Genomic DNA, 25090 nt, shown 5'->3' on the forward strand with positions numbered 1-25090 from the left:
TCTCTTTCTCTCCCACCTGTCCACCCTACTTATTCTTTCTCTCTCAAAATAAATAAATAAACTTAAAAAAATAAAATTAAATTAATGCAGTTGAAAGAAAACAGAAATAACACATACCATGCATTATGGAAAACTTGTCCCAAGGCCAAAAGTTCAGAAACTAAGACTTGAGGGCCATAAAAAGAACTCTGTTCCCTAAGAGTCTACATATATAATTTGTAATTGCAACTTTCCTTTAAGAGGAAATCGACTACATATTGTTAGCATTTTGCTTATTTTGTTTTCATTCTTTTTCTTTTTCTTTTTTTAATGTTTATTTACTTATTTTAAGAGACAGAGAGCTCACAAGTAGGGGAGGGGCAGAGAGAGAGGAAGAGAGAGAATCTCAAACAGGCTTGTAAATCCAACATCCAATGGGGGTGCCATTTCTAACAAACTAAATCACTTCCATCTTTTGTTGCCATGGTATTGAGATTTTAAAACCTGCACTTATTACTACAAAAGTACCAGCACTTTTGTTTCCCTGTTTCTCGTGTGTATAAAAGAGAGAAAGAGAGAGAGAGAAAAAAATGTGATCCAATATTCAAATGGCCACCTAACACCCCTGTACCTACAACAGACAAGCCTGGCTGACGGGAAGCATCACCGTGTGGCTTCACAGCTGGCTCACCGGCTGATGCACAGGTCTGATTCACCATGAACGAGGCAGTTTAGGGATACACGACAATGCACGGACGCGCCAGCTGTCCAAAAAGCTGGTTAGAAAATTGTTGAGGACTGCCCGCGTTTCAAAATAAAAGTTCCAGAGGCAAGCTGTCATTTTCTAACGCAACTCCATTAATTCAAAGGACATAATTTCGTTACAGTAAAGAAGGCGGCAAACTGAATTCGTATGGAAACTTTAGGAATCGTAACTGTGCCTTGCAACCCACTAGCCCATTACAGTTTAGGAAGTCTTCAAGATCTCTGTCTTGAGAGCATCACTATGTAACAGATATGCAAGTACTTCCTTAATTTGACAGTTAAACAGGCTATTGCCCTAGGAGGTGTGGGAGTGAGCCCACTTGAGGAGCCAGGATGAGACCCAAGTCTTTCTCTGGAATCCTGAACCAAGGGAGCACATGCTGTGATCAAACAATTAAATAGTTCATCAACAAAACGGTTAAACAAACATCACAAAAGCAAGTAGAAGTGGAAGCTTTGGTTAAGGCAAAACAAACAAACAAACAAAACCTTTAGGTTTTGACCTGTATTTACTCTGTTTTTATTTTTTAAAGCATTGTGTGGATAGGTTTAAAAATTTTCAAACAGTATAGAAAGATCCCACATTAAGTCTCTTTCCCCCACCACTTTCAATTCAGGTAACTCCTCAAAGATAACCATTTTTTTATCCCTCCAGAAAAAAAAAGTTGTGATTTCAAATATAGTATTAATGTATACTTGAAAAAATTAAAGATCGTACTACAAGCACCATGGGATTTTCCCCACTGAGTAATGTACTTTGATCTTTCCTTGTTGGTTACATACAAATCTACTGTGTCAGTTTTCATAGCTGCATAGTATTCCACAGCATCACCCTCACATTATGCAACCAGCTCTGTACTGATACACGCTTAGGTGTTTCCAGTATTTTACTATTATAAGAATGCCACAACTGTCTATATATATTGTCATCCTTTTTCAAGTAAATCAGTCATATTAAATGCTGAGTAGCAGAAATCCTTGGTGAAAGACTATACATACTTCAAATGCAGACAGATATTACCAAACTATCTTTGTGCATCAAGTGTATGTGGAGTGCCAGCTTCCTTCACCCTTAAGAACATGAGAAGTTATCAACCACTTTCATTTTTGCTAATTTATTAGGGGAAATAGTATATCTACTTATTATTCTGACTTACATTTCTTTACCTATATGTGAGACTTAGCATCTTTCTAGTGGCTTGTGTGTGTGTGTGTGTGTGTGTGTGTGTGTGTGTGTGTGTGTGAATTAGCCATTTTCCTATTGTACTATTTTTCTTTTTCTTATTGATTTATATAAACTCTTTGGACATAAGCCCTTTGTTACATGTATTGCAAATAGCTTCCTCTTCTTACAAGGCAGTTTTTTATATTTATGTGATTTTTCATCTTTTCTTATATGGCTTCTGTGTTTGCTCCTACTTAGAAAGGCCCTTCCAAGGTCAAGACTACAAATTGACTCTGATGTTTTTCTCTTTGTACGTTCACGGTTTCACTTTTTAATGTCTAAATCTTTAATCCGCTTGGAATTTATTTTGATGGCAGGAATGAGATAAGAATCCTGTTTTACTTTTTCCCAAAGACTCAGTCATTATTGTTTTTAATACTTTTTAAGTGTTTATTTATTTTGAGAGAGAGAGAGAGAGAGAGAGAGCACAAGCAGGGGAGGGGCGGAGAGAGAGAATCCCAAGCAGGCTTAGCACTGTCAGTGCAGAGCCCAATGTGGGGCTCGATCTCACGAACCGAGATCATGACCTGACCCGCCATCAAGAGTCGGCCGCTTACCCGACTGAGCCACCCAGGCGCCCCATCAATCAGTCGTTACTTACGAATGAATTATCAGTCTTGATATAAGATGCTACTTTGTCCTATACTATCCTATATATATACTAGTCCAGTGCAATCTGGACTTTCTCCATCATCCATTGAACTGCCTATTGGTTCTCCAGTTCCAAGATGCTTAAACTTAGTCCCTTGGTTACTGTTGTTTTAGAAATTTTGATTATTGATGAATATTTAGTCTTCTAGATCAGGACCTATCCACAGAGGTACTATTAACGTTTTGGGCTGGATAATTCTTTATTGTGGGGGGCTGTCTTATGCGTTTAGCAGCCACCCTGACCTCCACCCACTAGGTGTCAGTAGCACCCCCCTAATTATGAAAATCAAAAATGTCTGAAGACATTGCCAATTGTTCCTTGGGTTAGGGTGGTGGGCAAGAGGGCCACCCATTGGGAACTACTGTTTTAGATAAACCCAGTATCATTTTCCCAGTGTTTGCACTCCCAATTTCCACGGATACCTTCATTGGGATGAAAAGAGATTCATAAAGTAATTTAGACAATGTTATTATATTTAAGATATTATACTTATTAAATATTTATTATATTTAACCTTCCTATTCAGGAACCATGTATATATATCCTTCTACTTATTTATTTCTCCTTTTATGTCCTTCAAAAGAGTTTTAAGATTATTTTTTTAAAAATACAGTCTCTTGGGCACCTGGGTGGCTCAGTCATTAAGCATCTGACTTCGGCTCAGGTCATGATCTCACAGTTTGCAAGTTCGAGCCCTGCATCAGGTAAGCTCAAGTCCCACTTCGGGTAAAACATGAGCCCCGGGTGAGCCCCGCTTTCTCTCTCTCTGTCTCTCTCTCTCCGTACCTCTCTCTCTCTGTCCCTTGCTCACTTGCACCCCCCCTCAAAAAATATATATATGGTCTCTTATAATATTAAGTTTATTCCTATATATATTTTACCTTTTACATTCCTTTATAAATGGGATCATTTCTTATGTTATTTATCTTTTCCAACCAGTCACTGATAGGAAAGTGACTTATATTTTGTATTCTACAACCACACACTAAACTCTTATTGTATCTAATAGATTGCAGGGCATTCTAAGTTTTTTCTAATGATAAAATGTTCGGCAAATTCTTTTTTTTTTTAATTTTTTTTAATGTTTATTTTTGACAGAGAGAGAGAGAGAGAGAGAGAGAGAGAGAGAGACAGAGCATGAGCGGGGGAGTGGCAGAGAGAGAGGGAGACACAGAATCCGAAGCAGGCTCCAGGCTCTGAGCTGTCAGAACAGAGCCCGATGCGGGGCTCGAACTCATGAACCATGAGATCATGACCTGAGCCAAAGTTGGATGCTCATCCGACTGAGCCATCCAGGCGCCCCAAATGTTCAGGAAATTCTAAGCATTTTTCTAAGCATATGATGTTATCCTCTGCATAAAATCATCATTTTGTTTCCTCATTTCTAATATTTATGTAGCTATTGTTCCTCTGTCTCACTGCCCTGGTTAATACTTGCAGAAAAACTTAGTTGACAGGGATAATGATGGGCAATCTTTTTTTGTTGCTGTGGTTTATTTTTATTTACTTTTGAGAGATAGATAGAGAGCAAGCAGGGGAGGGGCAGAGAGAGAGACAGGCAGAATCGCAATCAGGCTCCGTGCTGTCAGCCCAGAGCCCAACGCGGCGTTTAAACGCACAAACCGTGAGATCATGACCTGAGCCAAAATGAAGAGTTGGACGCTTAACCAACTGAGCCACCCAGACGCCCCCAGTGATGGGCAATCTTGAATCATTCTTGATTTTAATGGGAAGACTTCCAGGATTCCACCATTGAGGACAGTTCTAGCTTTGGTTTGAGATACATATACATCATACCACTAGACAAGTATCCATACATTTATAGCAAACCGAAAGTTTGTTTTTAAAAACGGAAAGATTGCTAATTTTGCCAAATGTGTCTTCCACCTCTACCGAGATGACCAATGGTTCTCCTTCCTTGGTCTATCAACATTGTACAATAGATTATATTACTAAATTTCCAAACATTAAGGCTTTCTTGGCATAAATCCACTTCGTTGCGATGTATACTATTATTCTCTTAATTTCTTCTTGAATTCTATTTGCTAATATTCCGATCCCACATTTTTTTTAAGTTTATTTACTTTGAGTGGGGGGAGGGGCAGAGAGAGGGGGAGAGAGAGAATCCCAAGCACGCCCCACACTGTCAGCGAGGAGCCCAATGCGGGGCTCGAACTCATGAACCGTGAGGTCATGACCTGAGCCGAAATCCAGAGTCACTGACTTACTGGCTTACTACTGACTGAGCCACCCAGGCATCCCTGGATCTCACACTTTTACATCAATATTTCAGAGTGAGATCTTTTTGTCATTTTTTTTTTAAATGGTGCTTTGTCAACTTTTGAAACTCGTGTTTAGGCCGGCGTGATAGAAAGAAGTTGTACTTTCATTTGCTGTATTTTTAAAACCAAATGTGTGTATTTAAAATTTTTTTTTTTCAACGTTTTTATTTTTTTATTTTTGGGACAGAGAGAGACAGAGCATGAACGGGGGAGGGGCAGAGAGAGAGGGAGACACAGAATCGGAAACAGGCTCCAGGCTCTGAGCCATCAGCCCAGAGCCCGACGCGGGGCTCGAACTCACAGACCGCGAGATCGTGACCTGGCTGAAGTCGGACGCTTAACCGACTGCGCCACCCAGGCGCCCCCCAAATGTGTGTATTTAGTATGAAAGTAGTCTTTAAAATAGTAAAACCATTGTATAGAAACATGACGCCCTTACATCAAAAAAAAAAAAAAAAAAAGGCCACATATACTCTTCATAGATTCAACTTTGTGAAAACCAAGTACATTAAAATACACCTTTGGAGAGCTAATCTGGGTTGTGGTATTTTATGCAGACACAAAAAATCATAAGTATACTACTATTCAACCTCCATTATAAAGTACTAATGACATAATTCAGCTATTTTCCCATCTCAGACAATTTAGCAATACAGGGAGATCTGCACTAGAACGGTGGGACCATGGAAATCTTAGCTTTCTTACCAAAATAAAATCAAATACATTCCTGGCATTTTATGCTTTTCAAGCTCTGAACTCACATATAATGGTTAAAAAACCCTTTTCTGATTCTCAGAAAACTAGGAAACCTGAGAAAGTTCCCCGGGTCCCAGTGGCCACTGCCACCTAAGTAACTCAGAGCAGCCTTTATGGGAGGATTTTCCCAGACTTCCACAGGGTCCAGGAAGGATGCCGTCCACCCAGGCCCGTGAGAGGCCTACAGCGTTCATTCACTCATCGAATATGCGCCTCATACCAAGACGACCCCAGAACTGACGCTAGCTTGCCAGAAATGCCTCGGAGGAATTTCACACACACACGGTGACAGATGGACAGCGAGACGGACAGAAGGAACCACAGCACTCCTCCCTACCTTTTTGTTTCTTCTCAGTCTCCTCACTAGATGTAAACTCGCTGTGGGCAGGGATGTCGTTGCCTAAACCCCTTCCTGGCCCAGAGTAAGGGCCAGCAAAACATCTCTGATGAGGGGAGGGACACAGGAATCATTGAATGTTTTTCAAAACACCAAGATGAATGGCCTGCTTAGGTCCCTTTTCCCCAGGTCCCTCCTGCCTGGGTCCTTCCCACCTGAGTCCTTTTCACCTGAGGCTCTCCTGCGTGGGTCCTTCCCGCCTGGGTTCTTCCTGCCTGGGGCCTTCCTATCTGGATCCCTCTCACCTGAGTCCCTCCAGCCCGGGGCACTCCCACCTGAGTCCCTCCTGCCTGGGGCCCTCCTGCCCTGGGCTCTCCGACCTGGGTCCTTCCTACCTGGGTTGCTCCTCAGGCGGCTCTCAGCAAGTTCAGAGATGGCTCCAGCTGTCGAAGTCTTTTTCAGTCGAACTACCCCAGAAGCGGCCGTACTTCCTGGTTTGTTGAGCATGTCCTCACTGCTGGCCCTCTTGAGCTGACAGAGGATGAAAACATGTATCATCAGTAGGGAGTGCTATAGACCAAGAAAACACAGTGCAATAGCACCTGCCCTGTGGTTAAGATGCCGTGATGGCACTTTCAGGAGTATCCCACTGGGAGGTGGAAACCTGCAAAGCTAGACAAACCTGTGTCTATCGTTTACAGGACAGAGTACGACCTTCCATTACTGTTTCAAAGAATAGTATAAGATGATGGGTGAATATGACCCATCGTGTCACACTTCAAATAATGATTTTTTTAAAAACCTCCTTTCCTGGGGGCACCTGGGTGGCTCAGTCGGTTGAGCACCTGACTTCGGCTCAGGTCATGATCTCACAGTTTAGGAGTTAAAGCCCTGCATCGGGCTCTCTGCTGTAAAGCCTGCTTTGGATCCTCTGTTCTCTCTCTGTGTCCCTCCCCTGCTCACTCTCTCTAAAAAACAAAAACAAAAAACCCTGCCTTCCTGGGTTTTAAATTAAAATTAAATTTAAAAAATTAAAATTAAAAAAAAATTTTTTTAATTTAAAAAAATAAAAAAATTTAAAAAAAATTAAAAAATTAAATTTAAAAAATTAAACAATTAAAAAATTAAAATTAAAAAAAATTAAAAAAATTTTTTAAAAAGGGGGGGAGGGAGATGATAAAAAAAAAGAACTGTGAGATGCACAAAAGGCAAGATGGGGCAATGCGCAGAAAATTCAAGGACAACAAAAAATAGCTTAAAAATACATATCTCAGTTATAGAGATGTCTGTGTGTATACGTATGTGTGTGTATATATGTACGTGTATACATATGTATGTATATGTGCATATACACATATATGGGGGAAGTAGAAGGAGGACATAGAAACAATCTGAACATGTAACATGTGCTCCATACCGGGCACTCCATATATGATCTCACACAGATGTGTTCAAAGGGAATAAAGAAACTTTCCTGGAGGCCAGAAGAACACTGCTTATGGAGACAGAAAGAAAGCAGAAACTCTTTTTCTGCTTTCTTCCCTGTCACGAAACCAGGAAAACAAACGTGTTAAAAGGAACTGAAATCTAAGAGGGGGAGCCCCTAAATGAGCTCACAGCTCTGGCCCAAGTAAATTACAGTCAGGGTCAGTGAGAGACTCAACCGCCGTAAGTCTTCTCGAAAGAGCGTTCCTGAAGAGGGACAGTGCTAGAAGACTGGAGCCAGGCAGATGCCCGGAGCCATCCCGAATAGATCTGACCTCTGGAGAGAGCAGTATGGGAAAGCCCTCAGATCAACGGAGGCCTGGAGCAGGCAGTCCCTGCCACCCACTCTGGCTTGAGAGCCCAAAGGGCCAGCTCCATCCCACTCTACTGGCTTTGGGGTCATTTACTGAAGGATAGGTGTTTAAATATTTGCACAATTAAAAAAAAAAAACATTTCCATTTTTGCATTGTTTAGATTTCAGGGTATTAACAATACACACCCCAGAATGGTGTGAAAGAAAACAAAACAAAACAAAACAAAACCAAGTGTTGGTGAGGTTGTGAAGCAACGGGGACTCTCATGCTCTGCTTGCCTGCTTGCGGGAGTGTGTACCGATAAGCCGCTTTGTAAAGCTGGCAGTATCTGTTAGAGGTGAATATTTGCACGCTATGATTCAGCCATCCCACTCCTAAATCTGTATCCAAGAGAGAAATGAGGACATGGGCTCATCAAAAGAATGTTCACAGCAGCTTTATTTATGAGAGCCCCCCAAAATACAATCCACGTGTTCACCAGCAAGAGGAGAAAATTAAAGAATGACTTAGTAGACAACAGAAAGTACACAGTAAAAAAAAAAAAAAAAAAAAAAAGGAATTACTGATACACCAATAGATGAATGGATCCCACAGAGAGGCCAAGTGAAAGAAACTAGACATACAAGAGTATACCCTTCCTGATTTCACTTTTTACAGAGCTAAGAATTGGTAAAAACCAAATGATGGTGATAAAAGTCAAAATAGTGGTTCCCTCCGGGGATGTTACTGACTGGGAAGGAACCTTCTGGGGTTGGGGGGAGGGGCGGAATGTTCTATATCTTGACTTGGTGGTGGTTTATATAGATATGGCCACATGTAAAAACTCAATGAGTTGTATGGCTAAGACTAAGATAAATGTGCTCCACATACTTTAATTAATTAATTAATTTATTTATTTATTTATTTTTGTGTGTGGTTCTCACACTTTTTTAAAAATTTTTTTAATGTTTATTTTTATTTTTGTTTTTTTTTTGTTTTTGGTTTTTTTTTTAAAGACAAGAGTATTTTAATTTTTTTTTTTTTTTTTTTTAATTTTTTTTTTCAACGTTTATTTATTTTTGGGACAGAGAGAGACAGAGCATGAACGGGGGAGGGGCAGAGAGAGAGGGAGACACAGAATCGGAAACAGGCTCCAGGCTCTGAGCCATCAGCCCAGAGCCCGATGCGGGGCTCGAACTCACAGACCGCGAGATCGTGACCTGGCTGAAGTCGGAGGCTTAACCGACTGCGCCACCCAGGCGCCCCTTAATTTTTTTTTTTAATGTTTATTTATTTTTGAGACAGAGAGACAGAGCATGAATGGGGGAGGGTCAGAGAGAGGGAGACACAGAATCTGAAGCAGGCTCCAGGCTCTGAGCTATCAGCACAGAGCCCCGACGCGGGGCTCGAACTCACGGACCTCGAGATCACGACCTGAGCCGAAGTCAGACGCCTAACCGACTGAGCCACCCAGGCACCCCTGTTTATTTTTATTTTTGACACAGAGAGAGAGAGAGGGAGAGCAGAGCATGAGCAGGGGAGGGGCAGAAAGAGAGGGGGAAACAGAATCCGAAGCAGTTTCCAGGCCCCGAGCCATCAGCACAGAGCCCGATGCGGGCCTCGAACTCACACTGTGAGATCATGATCTGAGCCGAGGTCGGACGCTCAACCGACTGAGCCACCCAGGCACCCCCACATACTTTATTCTAAGTGTGTTTGGCTTCAACAAAAAACAAAAGGAAAATGAGGGGATGGGTTATAATTGGGTGAAGTCTTGCTTCCACCCTTACAAATCCTAGTCCACTTTTTTCCTTTTCTCCCCATTGTTATTTTAGAGATTTTTTTTTGTTGTTGTGGTAAAATAAACACGACACAAAATGTGCCATTTTAAGTGTACACATCAGTGGCATTATGTACATTCTCCCTGTTCAGCAACCATCACCACCCACCATCCACCTCCGGACCTTTTCCACCATCGCAAAGTGAGACTCTACTCATGAAACAATAATTCCCCGAAAAGAGGGAAGATGCTGGGGCACCTGGGTAGTGCCCTGGTCGACCTGACTTCGACTCAGGTCGTGATCTCATGGTTCGTGAGTTCAAGCCCCGCGTCGGGCTCTGTGCTGACAGCTCGGAGCCTGGAGCCTGCTTCAGATTCTGTGTCTCCCTCTCTCTCTGCCCCTCCCCTGCTCGCACTCTGTCTCTCTCTCTGTCTCTGTCTCTGTCTCTCTCTCTCTCAAAAATAAATAAACAGTAAAAAAAATTTTTTTAAAAAAGAGGGAAGATGGTAAAAGTCTTAAGATTAGCCCAGAAGTTCTAGTCAATGTCTTTAAACAAATTATTCATTTTAAAAACAAATAGCTAACATGGAAAGGATGATTGACATGTACTTCCAGTCACTAGAAGTGAGCAGAACCATATTTTCTGGCCAATTGCACAGACCCCTAGTTTAACAAAAGGACTAAATATGGCATCTGGGTTGTGCCAGAATCAGTCTGTTGCCCTTCCTTTTTTTTTTTAATACTTATTTATTTTTGAGAGAGAGACAGAGATAAAGCATTAGTGGGGGGAGGCAGAGAGAGAGGGAGACACAGAATCTGAAGAGGCTCCAGGCTCTGAGCTGTCAGCACAGAGCCAGATGCAGGGCTCAAACTCACAGCCTGCAAGATCATGACCTGAGCCGAAGTCGGACGCTTAACCGACTGAGCCACCCAGGTGCCCCACTCCATTGCCCTTCTTCCGGGGACTGCATCATTGTTTTTCTACCTCCTGTCTCAGAGTAAAAAGGGTTCCTGCACCCCATTTCTCCAGCCTCTCAAATTATCAGTGAAATGCGTGTTTAGCACTAAATGACAATAGTTCATGATGGCAGCAACTTTTTCTCAATAGAAAAAAACCTATTATTCGCTCTGCCTAGAAGCATGCCCGGATGCCTCCCTGGGTCCCCAAAGAAAATCAATTCTGATTTGAGATGTTGAAAATTCCCTAGACAAACACCTCAAATGAAAAAGGGAAATCGTTACAGTTAAGGGGGTTTCTAACGCAATAATGCAAATGATGTGCACTTGGTTCTGTTTTCCTCCATCTGATTCCCCCGACGGTACTAGGATCAGTAAATTGGATGCAAAGTGTTGAATAATCTAAATCCACAGCAAAAGGCCAGGAGAGCAAAGGCTCGGTCTGCCAACCAGAACAGGGAATCCAAAATGGGAGGCTCTTCCCCCCCACCCCGATCCCCCGCCCCCCCCCCACACTGGGGCCAGAAGTGAAACTGTCTCCTTCAAGCCCCCCAAGGCCTCCACCCACCACCACGCCCTGGGTGTGGCGCCCAGGGGGTAGAGCTTGCTCCCGACTCTCCTCGTCCACCTTTTTGTAAGAGCTTCGTCCTTAACCAGATGACAGGCGGAGGCCACAGAGGACAGGACTCAGCAAGCAGTGGGAGACTTCCCCCTTCGTGGTCCCACTGTGTGTTATAAATCTGATCCTGTCCTTTCCAGGCAAAAAGACACAGCTGATGTGCTACAGGCCAGCAGCGTGCTATGGCCTTACCGCAGTGTGCGGACTTCGGATGGCAGCAAGGCTGTTCTACAGGGAGCACCTCATTTCCCCTGGGCCCTCCACAAGGAATCCCATTTGAGAAAGATCGATTGCGCAGAAGCTCTCCCCGGAGGTGGGCCATACAGACTGAAAACTGGTCCTTCTTGTCCTCTGAAGCAAACCTCTTCCTCTGTCACTATTTTTTGGCTGCTGCTACATCAGACACGGAAAGCTACTTGTCTTAGTAATTTTTGTTCCTTCTCTATTCATGGCTGCATCTGGGGCTTTGTTTCCTGGTCACCGAATGCGGCTTCGCCGCTGCTTGAGATTTCTCTGCTTGTTACAGAAGATCACTAGGGCAGGTATGCGCTTCTTTGATATGTTTAGTAAGTATTTTCAATAATGCTTCCACTGATATTTGAGCTGCTGAGCACCTGCGCGTGAAAGCTTATAAAGGGAAAAAGTTTAAATAGCTCACAGATTAATGTAACTAAGAAATTCCTCTCAATTCCACAAAGGCGGGGACTGGTAGAATCCAAAGTTCTAAAACCACACATCACCTGATCCCCTCTTCAAAGGAAGAAAACATGTTAGGGTTGGAGCAGGGGCTCTCAAACTTGGGCGTGCGTCAGAATCCTTGGGGGTCTTGTGAAAACGCAGTCTGCTGCCTCCACCCCAGCCTCCAATCTGCCCACCACCACCACCAAGTGTGGTTCCCAAGGTCTGAAGTGAGGCCTGAGAATCTGCATTTCTAGCCAGTTCCCTCCCAGTGGATGCTGATGATGCTGATCCGGGGACCACACTTGAGAACCAAAGGTTTAGTGCAGCACTGTTGATGGAAATATAACACCAGCCACATTAAAAGAGTAAAATGAGGGGCTCCTGGGTGGCTCGGGCGGTTGAGAGTCCGGCTCTTGATTTTGGCTCAGGTCACGATCTCATGGTTCTTGGGATCAAGCCCAGCGTTGGGCTCCACGCTGACAGCACGGAACCTGCTTGGGATTCTCTCTCTCCCTTCTCTCTCTGCCCCTCCCCCACTCGTGTGAGCGTGCACACACACACACAGACACTCTCTCTCTCTCTCTCTCTCTCTTTCTCCCCCCACCCAAAATAAATAAACATTTTTTTTTAAATAGTAGGATGCCCGGGTAGCTCAGTCGGTTAACCATCCAACTCTTGATCTCGGCTCAGGTCACAATCTCACGGTGTATGGGTTTGAGCCCTGTGTCTAGCTCTGTGCTGACAGCACGGAACCTGCTTGGGATTCTCGCTCCCTCTCTCTGCCCCTCCCCTACTTGTGCTTGCTCTCTCTCAACATAAATAAACTGAAAAAAAAAATGTTCATGAGTAAAACAAAAGGTAAAATTAATGTTAAAAATATATTTTCTTTCTTTTTTTTTTTTTTTCAACGTTTATTTATTTTTGGGACAGAGAGAGACAGAGCATGAACGGGCGAGGGGCAGAGAGAGAGGGAGACACAGAATCGGAAACAGGCTCCGGGCTCTGAGTCATCAGCCCAGAGCCCGACGCGGGGCTCGAACTCACGGACCGTGAGATCGTGACCTGGTTGAAGTCGGACGCTTAACCGACTGCGCCACCCAGGCACCCCAAAAAAATATATTTTCTTAAAATTAATGTTAAAAATATATTTTCACTAATAAGTATATTAATGAAGCATTTTAGGGGAACCTGGGTGGCTCGGTCCAACTCTTGGTTTTGGCCCACGTCCTGATCTCAAGGTTTGTGGGTGGACACTTCAAGGGCTTAGCTGCCACACGTGGCTAGTGGCTATTTCATTGGGCAGCACAGGTGCAGAGCAGTCCCTGAGAATGATTACGGAAGAATGACTGGGTCCCCAAGCCTCACGCAGAACATGCCTAAACTACCAAAGACCCTGCTTCCCTCTTGGCCACGGGAGATTGGGCAGGGTCAGTATATGACTCAGGCCCAGCTAAGCAGAGACCTTTCCCAATTTTTTGCTGCTTGTTTGATTTTGTTCTTTGCCGAATCAATCAGAAGTAAGCAAAGCAAGTAACTGGAAGTAAGCGGCCAGGTCTTTCGAGAAGATGCGGGAGGCTTGGCCACGCTGGCAGCCAGGCTTCGTAATACAAGCTGAAGGAGAACAGACGTCAGCAGGAGACGGAGCAGACGGACAGAGGCACGCGGACATGAGCGACAGACAGAGAGTCCTGGGGTCTTCCAGTCCCCGTCCCGGCCTCCCTGAGCTCCAGTCTTGCACCTCTGTTCCCCTGGTGACATGGGAACCTCAGATGCGTCCAATCCGTTTCTTTTCTGCCGAAGCTCGCTCAAGCCAATGCTCTGTCATCTGCAACAAAGGGAGTCCTGACTGATAGACTCGAGCCTTAGAGACGGCCAGAGTGGGGCGGCCTGTCTGCGTCAGGGCACCCCAGGTGCTTTCCTTTCCTGCGCTGGGCTCCAGCGGCACAAGGAGGACTTGTGGTAACAGCACCCGGGGCCATCCAGGCTCCCAGGCCCTCACCCCGTTCCCATGCTGCTCCTGTAACTGGGGCCTATTTCAATAGGGCATTTCATTCCACTTTGGTGGATTTGTTTCAGTGTTCCTATTTGTGCCGGTTCGAATATATCTGTCCATTCTGTATGTATCCATTGACTATAAAGCAAATATAGTTAAGATGCCAACTGTGCGTCCAGGTGGTGGTATATGGGGCGGGGGGGGGGGGTCACCGTCATTCACCTTCTCTGTGTGCTTGCCATTTTCAGAGTAAACTACTGAGGGACACAAATCTTTTACCTGCGACTAGAGGGGGAAAGGAGAGAATGGCCAAGGCAGAGAAACGTGACAAGGGCTAGAAAAGGCACAGGCTTGCTGTAGCCCCTTCTGCTATCCCTTCCCTCAAACGCTGCCATTCTCTTTACAGGGTAAGACCTGGAGACCCCAAGAATCAGAAGTGACAACAGAGATATTTGCTTTTGTCCTGACATTTTTTTCCTGTGGGACAAATTTCCAAAAACACTTAGGGGCGCCTAGGTGGGTCAGTCAGTTAAGCAGCCGACTCCTGATCTGGGCTCAGGTCATGATCTCATGGTTCATGAGTTCAAGCCCTGCGTCAAGAGGATTCTCTCTCTCTCCCTCTCTCTCTCCGCCCCTCCCCAGCTCTCCCTCTCTCTCTCTCTCTCTCTCTCTCAAGATAAATACATAAACTTTAAAAAATAAACAAAAAAGCATACCTATCAGTGGCAGAAGCAACCAACATTTCATTGTTCTTAGAAAACCCTCCTGAGTTTTAGACCTTGTTATTAAACACTGTTTTTTTTTTTTTAAAGTTTATTTTGAGAGAGAGCACACACACACACATGCATGCACGAGCAGGGGAGGGGCAGAGAGATAGAGGGAGACAGAGGATCCCAAACAGGCTCTGTGCTGTCAGCATGTAGTCCGACTGAGGGTTTGATCCCAACAGCCGTGAGATCGTGACCTGAGCCAAAATCACGAGCTGGACGCTTAACCGACTGAGCCACCCAGGCGCCCCTAAACACTGCTTTTAAAAACATCTCGATATATTCCAGGAGCTCTAATGGTCTTAAGTATATGCATTAATTTAAAATCTGCATTAAAAATGTGTCCCAAATGTGCTGTAGGTCAAGAATAATAAAAATAAAAGCCACGGAAATAATGAGCAAGTCCAGGGCAACAGAATGATAAACAAAACTGTGTGTAGATCACTCTCTCCACGTGTTACTCCTCCGGACAGCTACCTAGCTTGCCTGAGCTCTCACAGCTAGAAAGGGCTCGAGGCAGCATCCCGACTCAGCCTGGTCTGCCCCGCTCCCAGCCCGTGCTACTCTCACTCCAGGCCGCCATCACACTGCCGCTCCCAGCAGACCCAGTGGACTTAGGCATTTGACGAGTACTGAGTGTCCAACCAGGGGACAGGTGCTTTTCTAAGCGTGAGGGACAGAGCTGTGCAAGAAACCAAAGAGCACACGGTCCCTGCCCTCATGGGGCTTACATTCTAGCCGCTGCGAGACAGATACTCGCCAGGCAGGTAGTAAGAGCGGAAAAGGAAAATGAGGCAGGGTGAGGAGGGTGCATGGGGGGCCACTTTACAGTGAGTGCTCAGGGGTGACATCTGATAAGGTGACATTTGAGCAGAGACTGAAGGGAGACGTGGCAGAGGAACAGGGGTGGGGAGGAGGAATATTCCGGGCAGAAGGAGTGCGCCCGGCTCGTGGAGGGACAGTGCCGCTGGGCACCGGGAGGCTGTGTGGCCGGAGCTCGGGGGGGCAGGGCAGAGGGGACAGCGATGACGTCTGAGAGGGAATGGGATCTCCAGGCCGTCACCGGCTACATCAAGGACTTTGCTTTTCATTCTGAGTGACACGGGGAGCCCCGAGGGACTTTCCCGCAGAGAGGTGACATGACAAATGCATTAGAAGGACCACTCTGGCGTTTGCTGAGAACGGAATGTAGGGTGCAAAGACAAAGCACGGAGACTGCCGAGGAAGGTTGTGCAAGGAAGGCGGTGGCATGAGCCGGGTGGTCCCAAGGGCGGCGGTGGGAGTGGGCTGAAGGTGACATCGAGTCTGATGGCAGAAGTGATGGCGTTTTGTTGACGGCCTGTGGCACATGAGAGAAGCAGGGCCCAAGATGGGGCCACGGGCTCTGGCGTGAGCCACTGAGGGGATGAAGCTGTTCAAGGGGAAGACTCGTGAGGAGCAGGTTTGGGGGCAGGAGAGGGGGAGGGGGAGGAACCCATCTGGGACATGTTATATTCTAGGTGCCTTTCAGACATCCAAGAGGCGAGGTCACAAAAGCCGCTGGAGGGCACCTGGATGGAGACGCAAACTTGGATGTCATCCACTCATACAGCTGATCCCTGAACAGCGCAGGGGTTAAGGGTCCCAATGCCCATGCAGTCAAAAATCCACATACAACTTTTGACTCCCCCCAAACTTACTAATACCCTACTATGGACCAGAAGCCTTACCGATAACATAAACAGTCAATTACCATGCATTTTGTATGTGATACGTATTACATACTGTATTAGCATAGTAAGGTAAGCTAGAGAGGAGAAAATGTTAAGGAAATCACAAGAGAATAGACATTTACGGTACTGTACTGTAAAAAATCGGCATATGAGTGGACTCGTGCAGTTCAAACCCGCATTCAAGCGTCAACTGTAGTATTAAAATTCACGAGAACAGGCGCTAACACCTAGAAAAACTGTTCTCAACAGGGACAGCGCTGACCCTCAGGGAGCATGCTGGAAATGTGTTGGGGGCATTTTTAGTCATCACCCCAATTGGTGGCGCTACTTATATATTTAATGGGTGAGAGAACAGGGAACCCAGACAATCTTGCATGTGACAATCTTGCAAAGACATTCCCAAAGGTGGCATGCCTTCTTATTATTATCTGAGCCTCAAGCATCCTCTTGTTTTACATGTAAAAACAACGTACTTCTGGGGCGCCTGGGTGGCTCAATCAGTTGAGCATCCGACTCTCGATTTCGGCTCAGGTCGTGATCTCACAGTTCGTGGGTTCGAGCCTCACACGGGGCTCTGTGCTGACGGTGCGGAGCCTGCTTGGGATTCTCTGTCTCTGTCTCTCTCTCTCTCTCAGAAATAAACATTTTTAAAAAATGTACTTCTGGCACAGCTTTAAGATGGGCACATGGAACATTCTGAGAATAACTAGGGAAGACTGCATTTTGGTTCAGAACTTTACCAAGAGTGTTCACCATTTGAAAACCATCACATCACTCCCTCAACATCCCTCGTGGTATGTGAGTCATCGACACGACGGGCCTGGGTCAGTCTGTGTCACAGCTACCACATCTGCGGTGCTCTGAGGGGCACCTCAGGCCCCTCGGCAGTCGTACGCAGGCACATGCAGATGGAAATACGGATTATTTAATTATAAACTAACCGCCTGTCAGTTTTCTTTTCTCATTAGGATGTTATTTTGATTTTCCAAGAGTATGTGTGCAGGTAGGTTATAGTGTCTCTGACTCTCATCTCCAGATCGTAAGGGAAGCTAGAAGAGAGACGAGGCCCCAGAACTGCACCTTGGGCCCACCTGGCATTGGAAACCCAAGGGAGTAAGGATTTGCTGCTGGGGAGCGAGGAGGAAACAGCCGAGAAGGTATTCCCAGACGGAGGGCGCTATCAACGGTGTTAGCATGGCTGACGGCCAAGTCAGACAAGGATGGGGCACTGATAACTCCACTTATCAGGCCCATGAAGATCATTGGTGATCTTGACCCCCACCTCGTGCGGTACTGAGGGCAGAACTCTCTCTGGAGAGTCCACGTAATCCAGGACAGGGGATCCCCTGGGACCCTCCTCGGAGCCTCCTTTCTGGCCTTGAGAGGCCACGGGTCTCGCTTACTGCCCTCTTCAATCCTCCCGCCCAGGCCCCCCCTCCCCCCACCCCCTGGGGGCGCCCAGCAGCCCTACGCCAGGCGGGCGCTTCGGTCTGTACCTTGCTGAGCCGGGACTCAAACGCCAGCGAGGTGGAAGACTTAGAACTCTTCATGCCGGAAGAGGCTGCAGGGAGGGGCCGCGCACGGTCTGCCCCATGGCTGCCCGCTTTGATGACTGGACTCCAGGCCTTGGCCGCGCTCCTCATGTTTGTCCTAGAGAGGCCGTCCTTCTGCACAAGACCGAAAAGAAAAACACGTATGTCCACAACTTGAACACGCTGAGTGGCGTCGCAGAGTTTCCCCCCCCCCCCCCATCTCCACCTTCCCTCTGTTATCGCAGAGAACGGGGGCTTCTGAGTGGACTTCAAGATGAGGATTCTGCGTTGAAGACGACACCTTTGCATGAGGCTACTTTTTACAACCTCGCAGTGGCTTTTACCAAACTATTGAAAACGTACATGCAATATTATTGATGCTCTGACGTTACAGCAAAAGGACGGCTCCTGGTTGGTCAGGGTATTACTATATTAGCATATGGTATAATACATACTATTATCACACTACAGGATTAGACTGTATACCCACACACTATATATATACCTATCCCCTTAAAACAGGTCAGCTTGGGTTAAGACCTACTATGTCCACAGAGCTTGCAGCTTCAGGGTTGATAATGACACAACCTACCTAATTTTCAAATAGATATAAATGAATTACTTCAAAATTGGAGTTCATAGAAGCATAGCCGTTTTCTTCTTTTTGGACAAAAATGGGTATCATTTAAAAACTAATGGGAGTGCCTGGGTGACTCACTCAGTTAAGCGTCCAACTTCGACTCAGGTCGCAATCTCACGGTTCATGGGTTCGAGCCCCCCACTGCTATCAGCACAGAGTTCATTTTGCATCCCCTGTCCCCCTCTCTCTCTGCCCCTCCCCTGCTCTCTCTCTCTCTTTCTCTCTCTCTCTCTCTCTCAAATAAATAAACATGAAAACAAATCTTTAGAAAAATAAAGCATTAATGGAGCATATTTTAATTGGTCGGATCTGACATTGGAGCATATTTTAATTGGTCGGATCTGACATTGTAGAGCAGTTACCCGCCCCTAACAAAAATATTTTATGGAAGAAACATTGTGCAAAGTGGCAGGATGTAGTTAAAGGCCTAAGGGGAAAGCCCACATACAAAGTTGTGGAAAGCAGCCTGAGTCTTGTGATCAGCACTCAGGGCTCTCATTCCTGCATGAGGTGTGGCCCGCCATGTCCTGACCTCCCTGAGCCCGTTTCTTCCATCAGTAGCACGATGGGACAGAAGTAAATGCTCTCTAGGGGCTCATTCAGCTCTAACTCTGCCTCTGCGGATTCTCATGACCAAGGGTGTGACACAGAATACCAAAACCACAGGTGATGCCGCATCCTTTCAAAGAAACAAACCCGGAGCACCTGGATGGCTCAGTCTGTTAAGTGTTAGGATCTCACAGTCCGTGAGTTCGAGCCCTGCATCGGGCTCTGTGCTGACAGCTCAGGGCCTGGAGCCTGCTTCAGATTCTGGGTCTCCCTCTCTCTCTGCCCCTCCCCTGCTCGGGCTCTGTCTCTCTCAAAAATAAATAAACATTAGGGGCGCCTGGGTGGCGCAGTCGGTTAAGCGTCCGACTTCAGCCAGGTCACGATCTCGCGGTCCGGGAGTTCGAGCCCCGCATCGGGCTCTGGGCTGATGGCTCAGAGCCTGGAGCCTGTTTCCGATTCTGTGCCTCCCTCTCTCTCTGCCCCTCCCCCGTTCATGCTCTGTCTCTCTCTGTCCCAAAAAAAATAAATAAACGTTGAAAAAAAATTAAAAAAAAAAAAAAAAAAACAGTCCCTGACAGAGGGGTCATAGTTGGTGCCAAGTAGCCCCGGGAGCCTCACCACATCCCACGAGACCCCATTAGCCACCTAAAACAAAAGCAATAGGCCCCCTCCCCAGCCTAGCTCGGGCTGTGCCCTCTTCCTGTTTGTTGTCTCCTTTTCCTGGCTGGGGGACGCCATTTCAACCAACAGCACCCCTCAGCCAGGGCCAGCCAGCTTCTCTTCCTACTTAAAGTGATTAGCTCGAGGTGGCATGTGTCCAAGATTCTACCTGGACTCATTCCACTGCCCTGCTGTATACCGGCCACGCGAACATGGCTACAGGTGAAAAAATGTATTTAAAGACTTTGCCATTGTTTGCTACAAGAGTTTCTGAGAAAACTCATCCATGATTTCAGTTGTATGATTAGTTCTGAACCTTAGTAGTCTCAGCTTGGTTTCAGGTATTATGATTACTTTTTTTATTCTGTATTACTTCTTGTGCATTTTATTGACGTTAGCACCAGTTATTTTTCGTTCTTGGCCCACAATTTTTTTTTTTAGGTTCGTTGATTTATTTAAGTGATCTCCACACCCAGTGTGGGGCTCGAACCCACGACCTCAAGATGAAGAGTCACATGCTCTTCTGAGCGCGCCAGCCAGGCGCCCCTTGACCCACAATTTTTCATGCTGGTTTCCATGGCAACAGTGAGCGCGTTCTTGGGTTGACAGCTACACAGTAACTAATTTCATTAGGACTCCCCTCGTTAATGAGCTGACATAGCCTGAGTGGTTCTTGAAGAGAATTACTGAGTACTTTCACCAGTTAGTACAGAACCAACCTGTAACATGTCAGTCTGACTTAGGAAGACGCCTTAAGTAAGATACCTGTTTGATCAAGGCATCCTTTTACGTTATGATTACAACGACTTTGTAATGACTAACACAGGGCTTACTTTGTGAAAACATAAGGTGATTCTGCTGTCTTAGTCAAAACTCAAGATCTAAACTCTCTTAGGAGTTGCCCTCTGGCAACAAATATGGCCACCTTCTGGGCAGAGCACCTGGAAAATGTTCAACTCTTTTTCAAAGACTGAGAAGTCACTTGCTCGGAGGCAAAATTCTCAGGGTTATTCCACTTGTATCATTACTCCTTTCTTTATTCTCCTAGAACTCTCTGAACCCAATCAAATTATTTCCAAATGGATGTACCCAGACGGCTTGTCTCATCTGGACCGCTCCTGTCTGCCATGATCTTTTCTTGGCTCCCTTCTCTCGTTTTCCCTGTTATTTCCCCCAGACTAAGCCTTCTGTTTCGACCCATTCACCAGCCAGATTCTTCCCTTCAAATTCCACCTTCTTTCCAAATGCAAAATATACGGGAATGAAATAATTAATGTCCCACTCACACGAACCAGGAAGAGAACCCTATAGGTAGGGAACGTGCCCGGGATGGGACTCCCAGAGTAGTATCGGGCTCTGTAGGATCAATGCAGCTTCCCAGGGATGGGTGAGAGGGTGAGAGCTGGTGAGAGCTGGCCCAGCCAGACCCAGTGCTGGCTTTGCGCCCTGCTCCCCTTTCTCATGGTTTAGGACATTATTAAACTTCTCCCCGCCCGACATCCTCAGCCTGAACCAGTGTCTTCCTAGCGTTCTCCGAGTCTTCTGGAGACTCCCTATCTTCCCTTGCTCTGCCCACCCCCAGCTCTGGGCTCTTCTGGAACAGACTGGAAAGGCTTATGCTCAGACCTATCCACTGGCAGTGCTTGGCCGGCTTTGTCTCTGCTCTCTGTTCACTTCCAGGAAGACTTCCTGCCGGAAGGGGAGCAGGTGCCCATACGCCCCACTCTGAGACTGTTGCAGACTTTCACATGCTCCACTTCTGACACAGGGAACCAGTTAGTTACGGAAACACTGCAGTGACGTGAGAGCAGCTACTCTGTGCCACTCCGAGCCTGGCAAGGCATGGCTAAGTGTTTTTTGTGGGTGTCTCTGTAAATCTTCACCGTAACCCTATGACGTAGGTAGGTATCGCCCCCACTTTACAGATGGAGACACTTTCTTTGGATCAAGGAGGTTAAGCGACTTGCCCAAATCACAGAGTTTGTGATGGGGCCAGGATTCAAACCCAGCTGTCATTGGTCCTTAAACGTCAGGGATGGTATGGCCTCTGTGAATAATCTTTGCTCACAAGGAGGACTTTTGGATCCAACGCTCCTGGTCCAAACCCAGTATCGCTGCTTGCTGTGTGAACTCAGGTGTGCCTTTCCAACACTGATTCTCAACATGTTCACCTAATAAAATGGAGTCGTTACGTGCAGATGGAAAGAAAACATGGATGCCGAGGGCCAGGCACACAGAAGGCGCTCAACGACTATAAGCTGCCTTCCCCACAAACACTGTGACTGTGTTCAGTGGAGGGTGGCTCTGCTTTATTATCTCAACATTACACAGCAATGGATCGATTAAATCCATGTCAGTGGCAGGAACCAGACACACTAGACTCAAGGAAAGTGCTCCTCCTGTACGCAGAACAGCCACTTTTCATGTGGAAACATGAAAGAGGGAAAGCAAAGAGGAAAATAAACACTGAGGGCAGACACCCTCCCATCATGAGAATTGGCCCCAACCTTAATCCTTAATGCAGCCTAGCTTCTGAGAACACAGGTACGAATACCGGGTGATTCAGACTTTCCTTCTGGATGCGAGTGAGTGACAGAAAATAAATAGATGAACTCTCGCCAAATACAAGACTTAAAAAAAAAAAAAAAAAAGGTTTCCATTGTTAATTCCCTGATTTCTGCAAATCCTCCTGAACCATCTCAAAGGATCAAGCTGATGAAGGAATTACAATTAAATCTAGGAACCCGCTCCTGCAGGGGTGGGAAGAGCGTCTTCCTGGGGCTGTTTTCTTTAAATTTTCCAACAGTTTTATTTTCTTACCAAGCTTCTTTCCTTTCCAGAACGGAGTTAAGACTTCTATTTAAACCATAACTCATAAACTGTGTGGCATAAAGTAGAAAAGAAAAGAGAGGGGGAGTGGGGCGAGAGGGAGGAGGTAGCAGCTATTTTAGGAATATGATTAGGTGCCTGGGTCCCAGGGAAAGTCAGAGCCCAAGCACAGGCCTCCCACTCCCTCAAAACACATTACTCTGCTGCTTAATCGCTGCCCGCAGAACTTGTGTTGGAAGGGCTGTTTCGGGGCCTCAGATTTATGACCTTTTTAAGGCAAGAGAACAGAAGGGCGATGGGGAAACCATTCTGGACGATCACAAAATAATGAGTGTCTGCGAGTGGGAGAGGCACTGAGGTCTTGACTACAAGTACAATAAGCAGCAGGAAGCGGGAAGCCGAAGCATTCAAGTCTGAGAACTAACAAAATAAGAATGTTCACATAGCTCAATCACCAGGGGACTCGGCAGGAAACAGAATGTAAGGGAGGACCACGCTGAAAATATCTAGCTTGGGCTTTTCAGAACATGTGCTGAGTTTGCTCTTGACCTCAACAGTAGTGGCTATCAACTGGGGTGTGTGTGTGTGTGTGTGTGTGTGTGTGTGTGTGTGTGTGTGTGTGTGAGTGAGTGGCTCTGCCCTCCAGGGGCAGGGGAGACGTGTTTAGTGGTCACAACTTGGGGTGTGCTACTGGGTAGCCCCAGAGATGCTATTCAACATCCAAAGGGCAGCCCCAACAACAAAGAAATGTCTGCCCTGAGATGTCAGCAGTCAAGGTTTAGAAACTCAGTACTACAGGAAGAATGAAGAGTCCTCGGATGCTGGTTCAATTTCCCATCTAACACCAAAATGTTAATGCTGAGAATCTGTCTGGGGAGCAGCCGAGGGAATCCCGGATTTCAGCTGGAGCCACGGGAAACTCTTCAAAGTTTATTATTTCCTGTGGTCTCGGGATGAGAAGTCATCTCTTTGGCCTTAGATTCCTTCCCGGTAAAGAAGGAAAAGGACAGATGTCCATGTAGCATTAGAAGAAAAATGGCACACTGAAATTGATCCTGTCAGCAGAAGTCACTCAAAGAAAACAAGAGCCAAGAAGTAATAAACCAAAATCTAAATAGAAAAGAGCATTTATACATCACTAGTCACACCATCTCAAACCTGAAAAAAAAAAAAACACTTCAAAAATGGAGTAAAGAACTTGCAGAAACCATGAAATGCGGCCACAAGGCAGAGATCCATAACAAATAGGGTGTAATCTGAGATAAGACACAGAGGAGGAGTTGAGCCACTGAATATGAAATGCAGGCCCTGGAGAGAGGCTATAATCTGGGAGCTATATTGAGACCAAGAGTTCAGAATCACTGCCTGGGGGCCATCCTTCTGTCTCCAAAGCTGAACCAAGAAGCCAACACCCCAAGGAGTGGATGCCCACTAATCAGTAGTTATTTCCTTACCTATAACGTGGCTTCACATCAAAGAAATAAAGGTGAATGAGGGGCACCTGGGTGGCTCAGTCGGTTGAGCGTCCAACTTCGGCTCAGGTCATGATCTCACAGTTCCTGAGTTCAAGCCCCGCATGGGGCTCTGTGTTGACAGCTCAGAGCCTGGAGCCACTTTGGATTCTGTGTCTCCCTCTCTCTCTGCCTTTCTCCCCACCCCCAGAAATAAATAAACATTAAAAAAAAATTTTTTTAAGTGAATGAGCTAAAGCAGGAGAAAAGGAGATGGGAACAAAATACTTCAAGAGCTCTTTCTATAGAAATAGTTTAAAAAGATCTATCAAAGGGTAACTAAGAATAAAAACTAAAATGTAGTGCCAGGACCATTCAATAGGGAAGGGCAGTATTTTCAACAAACGGTGCTGGGGAAAACTGGATATCCACATTCAAAAGAATGAATTTGCACCATAAACAAAAGTTAGCCCAAAATGGATCCAAGACCTAAAGGCAAGAGTTGAAATTGTAAAATGCTTAGAAGAAAACACAGGAAAAAACTTTGTGGCATTGGATTTGGCAACGGATTCTTCAATATGGCACCAAAAGCATAGGCAACAAAAGAAAAATCTATAGTAACTGGACTACATCAAAATTTACAACTTATATGCATCAAAGAACACAATCAACAAAGTAAAAAGGCAACTCGTGGAAGGGGAGAAGATACTTGCAAATCACTTATCTGGTGAGAGGTCTGCTATGGACTGAATGATGTCCCCCACTCTCCCCAAATTCATATGTTGAAACCCTAGTCCCCAGTGTTAGTGTATTTGGAGATAGGGCTTTTAGGAGGTAAATTAAAATTAAATGAGGTCACAAGGGTGGGGTCCTAATCTGACAGGATTGATGGTCTTATAAATGGAACTGAAGAAAGACCTTGTAAGGGCATAGTAAGAAGGCAGCCGTCTACAAACCAGGAAAGAGCCCTCACAAAGCACTAAACAGCCAGCATCCTGATCTTGGACTGCCCAGCCTCCAGAACTGGGAGAAATAAATGTCTGTTGTTTAAGCCACTCGGTCTGTAGTATTTTGAAGCAGACAAAAATAGGGCTAATATTCAGAACATATAAAGAACTCCTACTACTCAACAACAAAACCAAAC

General features: G+C 45.7%; 1 protein-coding gene across 6 annotated transcripts in view; it reads right to left on the minus strand.

The window, feature by feature from the left end:
* SPECC1 (sperm antigen with calponin homology and coiled-coil domains 1) overlaps positions 1 to 25090 on the minus strand; it is a 288182-nt gene that overhangs the window by 184428 nt on the left and 78664 nt on the right. For all 6 annotated transcript variants that reach the window (XM_086686136.1, XM_086686134.1, XM_086686135.1 and 3 more), the window contains exons 2-3: positions 17782 to 17952; positions 6392 to 6527 (exon numbers count right to left, since the gene is read on the minus strand). In XM_086686136.1, coding sequence (XP_086542262.1) covers positions 6392 to 6527; positions 17782 to 17928 — 283 coding nt within the window. In that variant the 5' untranslated portion in view covers positions 17929 to 17952. The remainder of the gene's footprint in view (positions 1 to 6391; positions 6528 to 17781; positions 17953 to 25090) is intronic.

This window comes from Puma concolor, chromosome E1 (genome assembly GCF_028749965.1).
Source record: "Puma concolor isolate L17-30 chromosome E1, mPumCon1.1.hap2, whole genome shotgun sequence".
NCBI lineage: Eukaryota > Metazoa > Chordata > Mammalia > Carnivora > Felidae > Puma > Puma concolor.